We start from the raw sequence: 13,803 nt of genomic DNA on the forward strand, positions 1-13,803 counted from the left end.
GGGGTCACAGTCTAAGGATTAGGACTGAGATGAGGAGAAACTTCTTCACTCAGAGAGTGATTAACCTGTGGAATTCTCTACCGCAGAAAGTTGTTGAGGCCAGTTCATTAAATATATTCAGAGGGGAGTTAGATATGGCCCTTACGGCCAAAGGGATCAAGGGGTATGGAAAGAAAGTGGGATCAAGGGGTATGGATTGAAAGCAGGAAAGGGGTACTGAGGTTGAATGATCAGCCATGATCTTATTGAATGGCGGTGGAGGCTCAAAGGGCCAAATGGCCTGCTCCTGCACATAATTTCTATGTTTCTATGTTTCTAAATAAAGGTAATTACGAAGGTATGAGGGCAGAGTTGGTTAAAGTGGACTGGGCAAATATATTAAATGGTAAGACTATAGAAACGCAGTGGCAAATATTTAAGGAGATATTTCATAACTCTCAGCAAAGATTTATTAGAGTGAGAAATAAAGATGCTAAAAGAAGGATGAACCATCCATGGCTAACTGAGGAAGTAAAGGATGGTATCAAATTGAAAACAAAGGCATGCAGTGTTGCGAAGGACAGTGCAAGGTCAGAGGATTGGGACATTTTTAGAAACCAGCAAAGGACGACTAAAAAATTATAAAGACAGAGAAGATAGCATATGAGTGTAAACTAGCAATAAATATAAAAACAGAAAGTGAGAGCTTCTACAAGTATATAAAAAGGAAGCGAGTAGCTAAAGTAAACGTTAGTGGATGAGACTGGAGAATTAATAATGGGAAACAGGGTCTTCACGGTAGAGGACCCTAAAACATCCCAATAATTGATAATCAAGGAGCTATTGCGGTGAGGAGGGGCGGGAGGGCTGGGGGTAGGGAGTGGGGTGGGGGGAAACTTAAAACAATCACTATCACTAGAGATAAAGTACTAGCAAAACTACTGGGACTAAAGGTGGACAAGTCCCCTGGACCTGATGGCATGCAGCCTAGGGTCTTAAAAGAAGTGGCTGCAGAGATAGTGGATGCATTGGTGGTAATCTACCAAAATTCCCTGAATTCTGGAGAGGTCCCAGTGGACTGGAAAACTGCAAATGTAACACCCCTATTTAAGAAAGGAGGGAGACAGAAAGCAGGAAACTATAGACCAGTTAGCCTAACATCTGTCATTGGGAAAATGCTGGAGTTCATCATTAAGGAAGTAGCAGCAGGTCATTCATAAAATCATAATGCAGCCAAGGAGAGTCAGCATGGTTTTATGAAAGGGAAATCATGTTTGACAAATTCTTTGAGGATGTAACGAACAGAGTGGATAAAGGAGAACCAGTTGATGTTGTATATTTGGATTTCCAGAAAGCATTTGATAAGGTGCCACACAAAAGGTTACTGCACAAGATAAGAGCTCACAGGGTTGGGGGTAATATATTAGCATGGATAGAGGATTGGCTAACTAACAAAGAACAGAGAGTCGGGATAAATGGATCAATTTCAGTTTGGCAAACTATAATTAGTGGGATCAGTGCTGGGGTCAACTATTTACAATTTATATTCATTACTTGGGTGAAGAGACCGAGTGTAATGTAGCCAAATTTGCTGATGATACAAGGTTAGGTGGGAAAGTAATTTATGAGGAAGATGCAATGAATCTACAAAGGGATATAGACAGGCTCAGTGAGCAGGCAATAATTTGACAGATGAGCTATAATGTGGGAAAATGAGGTCATCCATTTTGGTAGGAAAAATAAAAAAGCAAATTGTTATTTAAATGGGGAGCAATTACAAAATGCTGTAGTACAGAGGGATCTGGGGGTTCTTGTACTTGAGACACAAAAAGTTAACATGCAGGTACAGCAAGTAATCAGAAAGGCAAATGGAATGTTGGGCCTTTATTACGGGGGGGGGGGGAGCGCGGTGGGCGGGTGGTGTATAAAAGTAGGGAAGTCCTGCTCCAACTGTACAGGGCGTTGGTAAGACCACACCTGGAGTACTACGTACAGTTTTGGTCTCTTTATTTAAGGAAAGATAGAAACATAGAAAATAGGTGCAGGAGTAGGCATTCGGCCCTTCGAGCCTGAACCACCATTCAATAAGATCATGGCTGATCATTCACCTCAGTACCCCTTTCCTGCTTTCTCGCCATACCCCTTGATCACTTTAGCCGTAAGGGCCATATCTAACTCCCTCTTGAATATATCCAATGAACTGGTATCAACAACTCTCTGCGGTAGGGAATTCCACAGGTTAACAACTCTCTGAGTGAAGAAGTTTCTCCTTATCTCAGTCCTAAATGCCTTACCCCTTATCCTTAGACTGTGTCCCCTGGTTCTGGACTTCCCTAACATCGGGAACATTCTTCCTGCATCTAACCTGTCCAGTCCCGTCAGAATTTTATATGTTTTTATGAGATCCCCTCTCATCCTTCTAAACTCCAGTGAATACAGGCCCAGTCGATCCAATCTCTCCTCATATGTGAGCCCAGCCATCCCGGGAATCAGTCTGGTCAACCTTCGCTGCACTCCCTCAATAGCAAGAACGTCCTTCCTCAGATTAGGAGACCAAAACTGAACACAATATTCCAGGTGAGGCCTCATCAAGGCTCTGTACAACTGCAGTAAGACCTCCCTGCTCCTATACTCAAATCCCCTAGCTATGAGGGCCAACATACCATTTGCCTTCTTCACTGCCTGCTGTACCTGCATGCCAACTTTCAATGACTGACGTACCATGACACCCAGGTCTCATTGCACCTCCCCTTTTCCTAATCTGCTGCCATTCAGATAATATTCTGCCTTCGTGTTTTTGCTCCCAAAGTGGATAACCTCACATTTATCCACTTTATAGTGCATCTGCCATGCATTTTCCCACTCACCTAACCTGTCCAAGTCACCCTGCAGCCTCTTAGCATCCTCCTCACAGCTCACACCGCCACCCAGTTTAGTGTCATCTGCAAACTTGGAGATATTACACTCAATTCCTTCATCTAAATCATTAATGTATATTGTAAATAGCTGGGGTCCCAGCAATGAGCCCTGCGGCACCCCACTAGTCACTGCCTGCCATTCTGAAAAGAACCCATTAATCCCAACTCTCTGCTTCCTGTTTGCCAACCAGTTCTCTGTCCACGTCAATACATTACCCCCAATTCCATGTGCTTTAATTTTGCACACCAGTCTCTTGTGTGGGACCTTGTCAAAAGTCTTTTGAAAGTCCAAATACACCACATCCACTGGTTCTCCCTTATCCACTCTACTAGTTACATCCTCAAAAAATTCCAGAAGATTTGTCAAGCATGATTTCCCTTTCATAAATCCATGCTGACTTGTACCAATCCTGTCACTGCTTTCCAAATGTGCTGCTATTTCATCTTTAATAATTGATTCCAACATTTTCCCCATTACTGATGTCAGGCTAACCAGTCTATAATTACTCGTTTTCTCTCTCCCTCCTTTTATAAAAAGTGGTGTTACATTAGCTACCCTCCAGTCCATAGGAACTGATCCAGAGTTGATAGACTATTGGAAAATGATCACCAATGCATCCACTATTTCTAGGGCCACTTCCTTAAGTACTCTGGGATGCAGACTATCAGGCCCCAGGGATCTATCGGCCTTCAATCCCATCAATTTTCCTAACACAATTTCCTGACTAATAAGGATTTTCTTCAGTTCCTCCTTCTCTCTCGACCCTCGGTACCCTAGTATTTCCAGAAGTTAATTTGTGTCTTCCTTCGTGAAGACAGAACCAAATTATTTGTTCAACTGGTCTGCCATTTCTTTGTTCCCCATTATAAATTCACTTGACGCTGACTGCAATGGACCTATGTTTGTCTTTACTAATCTTTTCTCTTCACATATCTATCGAAGTTTTTGCAGTCAGTTTTTATGTTCCCAGCAAGCTTCCTCTCATATTCTATTTTCCCCCTCCTAATTAAACCCTTTATCCTCCTCTGCTGAATTCTAAATTTCTCCCAGTCCTCAGGTTTGCTGCTTTTTCAAGCCAAAAGATATACTTGCATTGGAGGCAGTTCAGAGAAATTTCACGAGGTTGATTCCTGATTTGAAAGGGTTGTCATATGAAGAAAGGTCAAGCAGGTTGGGCCTATATTCATTGGTGTTTAGAAGAATGAGAGATGATCTTATTAAAACATATAAGATTCTGAGGGGGCTTGACAGGGTAGATGCAGAGAGGATGTTTCCCCTCGTGGGAATCTAGGACTAGGGGCAAAGTTTCAGAATAAGGGGTCACCCATTTAAAACAGAAATGAGGAGGAATTTATTCTCTCAAAGTGTCGTGAATCATTGGAATTCTCTACCCCAGAGAACTGGGGAGGCTGGGTCATTGATTATATTTAAGGTGGAGATAAACAGATTTTTGAATGATAAGGGAGTGATGAGTTATGAGGAATGGGCGGGGAAGTAGTGTTGAGACCGGGATCAGATCAGCCATGATCTTACTGAATGGCGGAGCAGGCTCGAGGGGCCAAATGATCTACTCCTGCTCCTATTTCTTATGTTCTTAGGAAACAGAGCATTAGAAAGTCATGTGATTAGGCAGGTTAAACATGGTTTTATGAAAGGGAAATCATGTTTGTCAAATCCTTTTTGAGGGTATAACTAGCAAGGTAGATAAGGGGGAACCATACTTGAAGTTCTATGTACAGTTTTGGTCTCCTGGTCTAAGGAATGATATACTTGCCTTAGAGGGGTGCAACAAAGGTTCATTAAATTGATTATGAGCTGAGATGGTTGTCCTAAGAGGAGAGATCGATTAGAATGGAGTTTACAAGAATGAGAGGTGATCTCATTGAAATGTATAAAATTCTTAGAGGGCTTGATAGGGTAGATGATGAGAGGCTGTTTCCCCTGACTAGAAAGTCTGGAACTATGGGTCATAGTCTCAGGATAAGGGGTCAGCCATTTAGGACTGAGATGAGAAGAAATTTCTTCACTCGGGGAGGTTGTGAATTATTGGAATTCTCTACCGCAGCAGGTTGTGGCTGCTCAATCATTGAGTATATTCAAAACTGAGATCAACAGATTTTGGACACTAGGGGAATCAAGGGATATGGGGATTGTGTGATAAAGTGGAGTTGAGGTAGATCAGTCATGATCTTATTGAATGCGGAGCAGGTTCGATGATCTTATGGTCTACTGCTGCTCTTATTTCATGTTCTTATGATAGCTGCTCGTGTGGCAACTCCTAAAACAGATTTTGTGGCACTGGCTCACCCTTGCCCTATGTGTGGCTCCAGCTCACCCTTGCCCCATGTGTGGCTCTGGCTCACCCTTGCCCCATGTGTGGCTCTAGCTCATCCTTTCCCCATGTGTGGCACTGGCTCACCCTTGCCCCATGTGTGGCTCCAGCTCATCCTTTCCCCATGTGTGGCTCCAGCTCATCCTTTCCCCATGTGTGGCTCTGGCTCACCCTTGCCCCTTGTGTGCAGGTGCTGAAATGTCACTAATGGGCTGTAGAGGTGAAAATCAGCCAGAGCGAAATAAGCTGATTTATGAGCTGCTGCATGAATGGATACTGAAATTAGCAATTATGATGGTTTATATGAGAAATGGTACACATATCAGCTGCCCATCAATCTTGAATGTCGAATTATATTATATACCACTCATAGAAAATTGAGATAATGAGCCTACCTTGGCCAGGATTTTTTTTGTCCTCCGCAATAACTATTTGCTTTTCCAAAGTGTTTGACTCTCTTGTTTCTATATGAGTGGTCATGTTTTCTTTCTCAAAATGATTGATACACCATAACAGAAATACTGCAACAGAGTGTTCTGTTTTCTTTAATGAGGGACATCCCTTGTTCCAATTTGAACATTGTCAGCCAGAGTGAAAATACAGGGTGTAGTGACTGTATCGTTAATTTCTACTGAGAGAAGTGATAGGGTAATGGAATGCGCAGGTAGTTTCATGATGCAATGCTACATTTATCTGTATAGGTAATACAGCGGTACTACATAATGGTAATTTTTTCAAAGTCACGAAGTATTGGAAGATAGGTTTAATAATGCTTTATTTATGTAGCAGTAGAGTATGGGATAAGGAGTGATGTCTCAGATCTGTATCCTTTCATGCTTTCTCAGTTAGTAGCACATGAACTTTTGATCTCCAAAAATGTATTGATTTAAGCTTGCCTGACCAGCTGCAGGAAGCATTGTTACCAGGTGTACAGCAAATTTGTTCTCACCAAGCATTTTCAGACAATTTTAACTGGGCTGGGATGTTAACATCTGGAAGCTAAATACGGGGATTGCAGTAGTCCCAAGAGACCATCTCAGTATTACATCTGTTTTGGTACAGTAAATCACAGGGACTTACAAACACTAAGACATATCCTTGTGCAATGAATCATTTCCTGTCTTAGTTACAGGTGTGAGAAACCGCTTTCCAATTTTCATTATAAGGCCCAAACAGGCCAGTTATAGTCTTCCTTTAGATGCATGCCTTTGTTGTCTGCACTTCTGACAATTCTCCTGCTCTCTGCACTTTTTCCCCTCCTGCAGAATGCCATGCAGATTGTTGGTTTCATGGATGATGAAGCAGAGTCGGTTCTGGAGGTGGTGGCAGCAGTGCTAAAGCTGGGAAACATTGAATTCAAGCCAGAGTCTCGAGTAAATGGCTTAGATGAGAGCCGAATCCAAGACAAAAACGGTAGGAAGAATGCTGCTGCCCTTAGACTGTGGAATGCAACATTGACGCCAGCTTGTATCTTCTCTTGGTATTATGTCCTTGTGAAAGTAGAAACCCTTTCTTAGTACTGAGAGGATTAGGAGCTCATGTAGTGTTGCAGTGTTTAGTTAATAGGATGCTAGCCATAATTATCTTTTGAATTTGTCTGTTCTCATTGACTGAGTTTTGCCAGTTTGGGATTGAGCCATGAGCTGGAGAACTACTTCACAGTGGAGAGAAAATATTATCTGACACAGTCCTTTCTCCAGAGGCATATATATGACTTATTGGGTGGTCACAAAGCACACTGACAGCAGCTACAGAGAAGTGCACATCCCAGAACATTCCTGTTATGTTCAGAATAACTCCTGAAGACTGTGTTGTAAGCTGTGTTGTGACCTTGGTCTCTTTAATGTAACTCCAAAGTGAGGAAGCAGCATGGTGCATTGCCTTTTATACCTGCTTGCCCAGGGTGCACAGGTGACCCTTGGGTCTCCCACAGGTGTGCCCCCTGGTGGCAAGACTTACACATTGGTGAGGTTTGCATACATAACATCACTCCCCCCCCCCCCCCCCCCCCCCCAAAGTCTTATGTACAAGTTATTTGCAGGTTGAGGTGATCTGGCGCTCTGCGTTCCCGGGTCGATTGCCTGAGTTGAAGTCTTGGCATGGGTGAGTTGGTCGGATTGCTGCACGGCAGCGCGACTGGTCTGATCGGACTGTCGGGCATGGTAGGTTCATCCACGTGGTTGACAGCGAGGTCGATTGCTGGTTGGGTGTGTGTTGGTGGATCATAGATGGTAAAGTCTTCTTCAAACTGTTCTTGGTTGATGGTGAATCGCACTTTGGTCTGATCCAAGTGCTTTCTGCGCGTTTGCCCGTTCAACAGTTTAACAACAAACACTCTATTCCCCTCCTTGGCTAAAACGGTGCCAGCAATCCAATTGGGACCATGACCATAACTGAGAACAAACACAGGATCATTAACCTCAATGTCACGCGAGACAGCCGCGCGATCGTCGTACACGTTATGCCGGTGCCGCCGGGTTTCTACGTGATCATTGAGATACGGGTAGACTAAGGAGAGCCTGGTTTTGAGTGCTCTCTTCATTAACAATTCTGCAGGGGGAACCCGAGCGAGTGGGGGCGCGTCCGGTAGCTGAGCAGGACCCAAGTTAACCGAGTTTGCAAGGAGCTGTCCGTTACTTTAATCTACATATAAATTGGGCTAACCAAACTGATAGCAATACGGTGGAGGAGGATTTCCTGGAGTGAATAAGGGATGGTTTTCTAGACCAATATGTCGAGGAACCAACTAGAGAGCAGGCCATCCTAGACTGGGTCTTGTGTAATGAGAGAGGATTAATTGGCAATCTTGTTGTGCAAGGCCCCTTGGGGAAGAGTGACCATAATATGGTAGAATTCTTCATTAAAATGGAGAGTGGCACAGTTAATTCAGAGACTAGTGTCCTGAACTTAAAGAAAGGTAACTTCGATGGTATGAAACGTGAATTGGCTAGGATAGACTAGCAAATGATACTTAAAGGGTTGACGGTGGATAGGCAATGGCAGACATTTAAAGATCACATGGATGAACTTCAACAATTGTACATCCCTGTCTGGCATAAAAATAAAATGGGGAAGGTGGCTCAACCGTGGCTAACAAGGGAAATTAGGGATAGTTTTAAATCCAAGGAAGAGGCATATAAATTGGCCAGAAAAAGCAACAAACATGAGGACTGGGAGAAATTTAGAATTCAGCAGAGGAGGACAAAGGGTTTAATTAGGAGGGGGAAAATAGAGTATGAGAATAAGCTTGCAGGGAACATAAAAACTGACTGTAAAAGTTTCTATAGGTATGTGAAGAGAAAACGATTAGTGAAGACAAACGTAGGTCCCTTGCAGTCAGAATCAGGGGAATTTATAATGGGGAACAAAGAAATGGCAGACCAATTGACCAAATACTTTGGTTCTGTCTTCACTGAGGAAGACACAAATAACCTTCCGGAAATACTAGAGGACCGAGGGTCTAGTGAGAAGGAGGAACTGAAGGAAATCCTTATTAATCAGGAAATTGTGTTAGGGAGATTGATGGGATTGAAGGCCGATAAATCCCCAGGGCCTGACAGTCTGCATCCCAGAGTACTTAAGAAAGTGGCCCTAGAAATAGTGGATGCATTGGTGGTCATTTTCCAACATTTTGTCGATTCTGGATCAGTTCTTATGGACTGGAATGCAGCTAATGTAATCCCACTTTTTAAAAAAGGAGGGAGCGAGAAAACAGGTAATTATAGACCAGTTAGCCTAACTTCGGTAGTGGGGAAAATGTTGGAATCAATTATTAAAGACGTAATAGCAGTGCATTTGGAAAACAGTGATGCAGCCAGCATGGATTTATGAAAGGGAAATCATGCTTGACAAATCTTCTGGAATTTTTTGAGGATGTAACTCATAGAGTGGACAAGGGAGAACCAGTGGATGTGGTGTATTTGGACTTTCAAAAGGCTTTTGATAAGGTCCCACACAAGAGATTAGTGTGCAAAATTAAAGCACATGATATTGGGGGTAATGTATTGACATGGATAGAGAACTGCTTGGTAGACAGGAAGCAAAGAGTAGGAATAAATGGGTCCTTTTCAGAATGGCAGACAGTGACTAGTGGGGTACCGCAAAGTTTTGTGCTAGGCCCCAGCTATTTACAATATACATTAATGATTTGGACAAAGGAATTGAATGTAATATCTCCAAGTTTGCAGATGACACTAAGCCGGGTGGCAGTGTGAGCTGTGAGGAGGATGCTAAGAGGCTGCAGGGTGACTTGGACAGGTTAGGTGAGTGGGCAAATGCATGACAGATGCAGTATAATGTAGATAAATGTGAGGTTATCCACTTTGGTGGCAAAAACAGGAAGGCAGAATATTATCTGAATGGTGACCGATTAGGAAAAGGGGAGGTGCACCGAGACCTGGGTGTCATGGTACATCAGTCATTGAAAGTTGTCATGCAGGTACAGCAGGTGATGAAGAAGGCAAATGGCATGTTGGCCTTCATAGTGAGAGGATTTGAGTATAGGAGCAGGGAGGTCTTACTGCAGTTCTACAAGGCCTTGGTGAGGCCACACCTTGAATATTGTGTGCAGTTTTGGTCTCCTAATCTGAGGAAGGACTTTTTTGCTATTGAGGAAATGCAGCGAAGGTTCACCAGACTGATTCCCAGGATGGCAGGACTGACAGATGAAGAAAGACTGGATCGACTAGGCTTACATTCACTGGAATTTAGAAGAATGAGAGGGGATCTCATAGAAACATATAACGTTCTGACAGGATTGGACAGGTTAGATGCAGGAAGAATGTTCCTGTTGCTGGGGAAGTCCAGAACCAGGGGTCACAGTCTAAGGATAAGGAGTAAGCCATTCAGGACCAAGATGAGGAGACACTTCTTCACTCAGGGAATTGTGAACCTATGGAATTCTCTACCACAGAAAGTTGTTGAGGCCAGTTCGCTAGAAATATTCAAAGGGAGTTAGATGTGGCCCTTACGGCTAAAGGGATCAAAGGGTATGGAGAGAAAGCAGGAATAGGGTACTGAAGTTGCATGATCAGCCATGATCATATTGAATGGTGGTGCAGGCTCGAAGGGCTGAATGGCCTACTCCTGCACCTATTTTCTATGTTTCTATGTTACGCGTTTCAAGCTCTGATTGATGGTTTGGACTGCCCATTCCGCTTGACCATTGGATGCGGGCTTAAATGGGGCAGACCTGACATGCTTAATGCCATTGCGGGTCATGAACTCGTTGAATTCCGAGCTGGTGAAACATGGACCATTGTCACTAACAAGGATGTCGGGCAAACCATGGGTGGCGAACATGGCCCTGAGGCTTTCAATGGTGGCAGTGGAGGTACATGATGACATTATTATACATTCAATCCATTTAGAGTAAGCATCCACTACTACTAGAAATATCTTTCCGAGAAAAGGGCCTGCAAAATCGAAGTGGACCCTGGACCACAGTTTGGAAGGCCATGAAGACAGTCTCAGTGGGGTCTCCCTGGGTGCGTTGATCAACTGTGAGCAAGTGTTGCATTGGTGTACGCATGACTCCAATTCGGATTCAATGCTGGGCCACCAAACATACGACCTGGCGATAGCCTTCATCATGACTATGCCTGGGTGGGTACTGTGTAGATCAAGTATAAATGCTTCCCTGCCTTTTTTTGGCAAAACCACGCAATTCCCCCATAGGAGACAATCCGATTGGATGGATAATTCATTCTTACGTCGGTGGAACGGCTTAATTTTATCTTGCATTTCCCTGGAAACCACCGACCAGCACCCATTAAGGATGCAGCTTTTTACGAGTGATAGCACAGGGTCTTGGCTAGTCCAGGTCCTGATCTGGCGAACCATGACGGGTGACCCCTCGCTCTCAAAAGCATCCATTACCAGAAGCAAGTCTGCGGGTTGCGCCATTTCCACCCCGGTGGTGGGCAATGGTAGCTGACTGAGAGCGTCAGCGCAGTTCTCAGTGCCTGGTCTGTGGTGGATTACATAGTTATACGCAGATAATGTTAGTGCCCATCTTTGGATGCGGGACGAAGCATTGGTGTAAATACCTTTGCTTTCTGAGAGCAGTGAAGTAAGCGGTTTGTGATCGGTTTCGAGCTCAAACCGGAGACCAAATAGGTATTGGTGCATTTTCTTAACCCCGTATACACATGCTAATGCTTCTTTCTCAACCATGCTGTAGGCTCTTTCAGCCTTGGATAAACTTCTGGATGCATATGCAACCGGTTGCAGTTTGCCTGACACATTTGCTTGCTGTAACACACAACTGACCCTGTACGACGACGCATCACAAGCCAGTACTAAACGTTTACATGGGTCATACAATACAAGTAAGTTGTTAGAGCATAGCAGGTTTCTGGCCTTATTAAAGGCTGTCTCTTGAGATTTACTCCAAATCCAGTCGTCACCCTTGCAAAGCAATAAATGCAAGGGTTCCAGCAAAGTGCTCAACCCCGGTAGAAAGTTACCAAAATAGTTGAGGAGTTCCAGGAACGAACGCAGCTCCGTCACATTCTGTGGTCTTGATGGCCTCCGTCTTGGAGTCCGTGGGTCTGATGCCGTCTGCCGCAATCTTTCTCCCCAGAAATTCGACCTCTGGCGCCAGGAAAACACACTTGGAGCATTTCAGCCTGAGTCCCACTCTGTCCAGTCGCTTTAGAACCTCTTCCAGGTTGTGCAAGTGTTCGGTGGTATTGCGACCAGTGATCAAAATGTCGTCTTGGAACATCACGGTGCATGGAACCGATTTCAGCAGACTCTCCATGTCCTTCTGGAAGATAGCCGCAGCTGAGCGAATCCCAAAGGAGCATCTGTGGTACACGAACAGTCCTTTGTGCATGTTGATGCACGTCAACTGCTTTGACAGTTCAGCCAACTCCTGTGTCATATAAGTAGAGGTTAGATCTAGCTTGGTGAGCGACTTTCCCCCTGCTAGCGTTGTGAATAGGTCCTCCCCTTTAGGTAGTGGGTACTGGTCCTGTAACGAGACTCGGTTGATCGTTACCTTGTAGTCCCCGCAGATTCTGACCGTTCCATCGCTCTTTAGCACCGGCACGATTGGATTGGCCCACTCATTGAACTTGACTGGCGATACGATTCCCTCTCGTTGAAGTCTATCCAGCTCGATCTCGACTTTCTCTCGCATCATATATGGGACTGGTTGGGCCTTGTGATGAACGGGCGTGCCCCAGGAACAAGATGGATCTGCACTTTGGCGCCTGTGAAGTTGCCGATGCCTGGCTCAAATAACGCCGGGAATTTTTTAGCACCTGGGTGCATGAGGCGACATCCACCGAAGACAGTGCTTTGATGTCGTCCCAGTTCCATCGGATCTTTCTAGCCAGCTTCTGCCGAACAGCGTTGGGCCATCACCTGGTACAATCCATAGTGGTAAATCATGCACCATTCCATCGTACGATACTTTCACTGGCTCATGATTGATTGACTCTCCCCCATATCCAATTCCATGGAGACTGGAATGCCATTAAGTTTAACTTTTAACATTATTGGAGGTCTTTTGATGGTGAAGGTGTTTACCCCATACACTTCCTCTTCATCCTCAGGTTGAGTAGCCTCTCCTGCTCATTCAGCGTGATCCACGCTGGGTCGGTTGTCCTCTGCTGACTCTGCCACACGGTGAGTCAGAGGTCATTTGCAATTCGCTGGAGGTGCCCCATTGTTCCACAGCCCTTGCACACATAGTGCTTGAATCGAAATTGATGGACTCTATGACTGCCCCGCAGCGCCAACATGGTGTTAATGGATACGCATTCACACCCACAGCGGCCTCTGAATCACCCTAGGCCTGGCCTCTGCGGTCATGTAGGCCCTGCCATATACAGTTCTGCCTGCTGAAGGCATTATTTTATGTACATACCGGTGAGCTTCAATGCTGTGAAGATATCTGCTTTGTGTTGTCGCTCGTGGATATGAAAGCCTGGGCTATCATGATGGCCTTGCTCAGATCTAGGGATTCGGCAGACAGCAATTTGCGAAGAATTACCTCATGGCCAATTCCAAGCATGAAAAAGTCCCGCAACATTTTCCCCCAAAGATCCGGCAAATTCGCACTGTCCCGTAAGGCATCTTAGGTAGCCGACAAAGCTCGCCACATTCTGGCCCTCGGAGCGCTGGTGCGAGCAAAAGCGATACCTGGCCATTAGGATGTTCTCCTTTGGCTTGAAGTGTTCCCGAACCAGTGTGCACAGCTCTGTGTAAGTCTTGTCCTTTGGTTTGACCAATGCCTGCAGATTTTTGACGAGGCCATATATCGAAGACCTACATATGGTGAGAAGAATCGCCCTGTGCTTGACCGCCGTGTCCAGCTTGTTGTCCATGAAGTACTGGTCGAGACGCTCAACGAAGGCTTCCCAATCATCACCCTCAACAAATCTCTCAAGAATACCAACAGCAGCCATTACCGCATGAAAGTTTGTGATCTGTAACTCGTTGCCAATTGTTATGTTCAGAATAACTCCACAAGACTGTGTTGTAAGCTCAAACCATTGTGACCTTGGTCTCTTTAATATAACTCCAAAGTGAGGAAGCAGCATGGTGGATTGTCTTTTATACCT

The 13,803-nt window shown here is 44.7% G+C and overlaps 1 protein-coding gene across 4 annotated transcripts in view; it reads left to right on the forward strand.

Annotated features, from left to right (window-relative positions):
* myo1b (myosin IB) overlaps window positions 1-13,803 on the forward strand; it is a 391,964-nt gene that overhangs the window by 273,139 nt on the left and 105,022 nt on the right. For all 4 annotated transcript variants that reach the window (XM_070875885.1, XM_070875887.1, XM_070875886.1 and 1 more), the window contains exon 10: window positions 6,496-6,643. In XM_070875885.1, the coding sequence (XP_070731986.1) occupies window positions 6,496-6,643 (148 nt within the window). The remainder of the gene's footprint in view (window positions 1-6,495; window positions 6,644-13,803) is intronic.

Source organism: Pristiophorus japonicus, chromosome 3, assembly GCF_044704955.1.
Source record: "Pristiophorus japonicus isolate sPriJap1 chromosome 3, sPriJap1.hap1, whole genome shotgun sequence".
NCBI classification, from domain to species: domain Eukaryota; kingdom Metazoa; phylum Chordata; class Chondrichthyes; family Pristiophoridae; genus Pristiophorus; species Pristiophorus japonicus.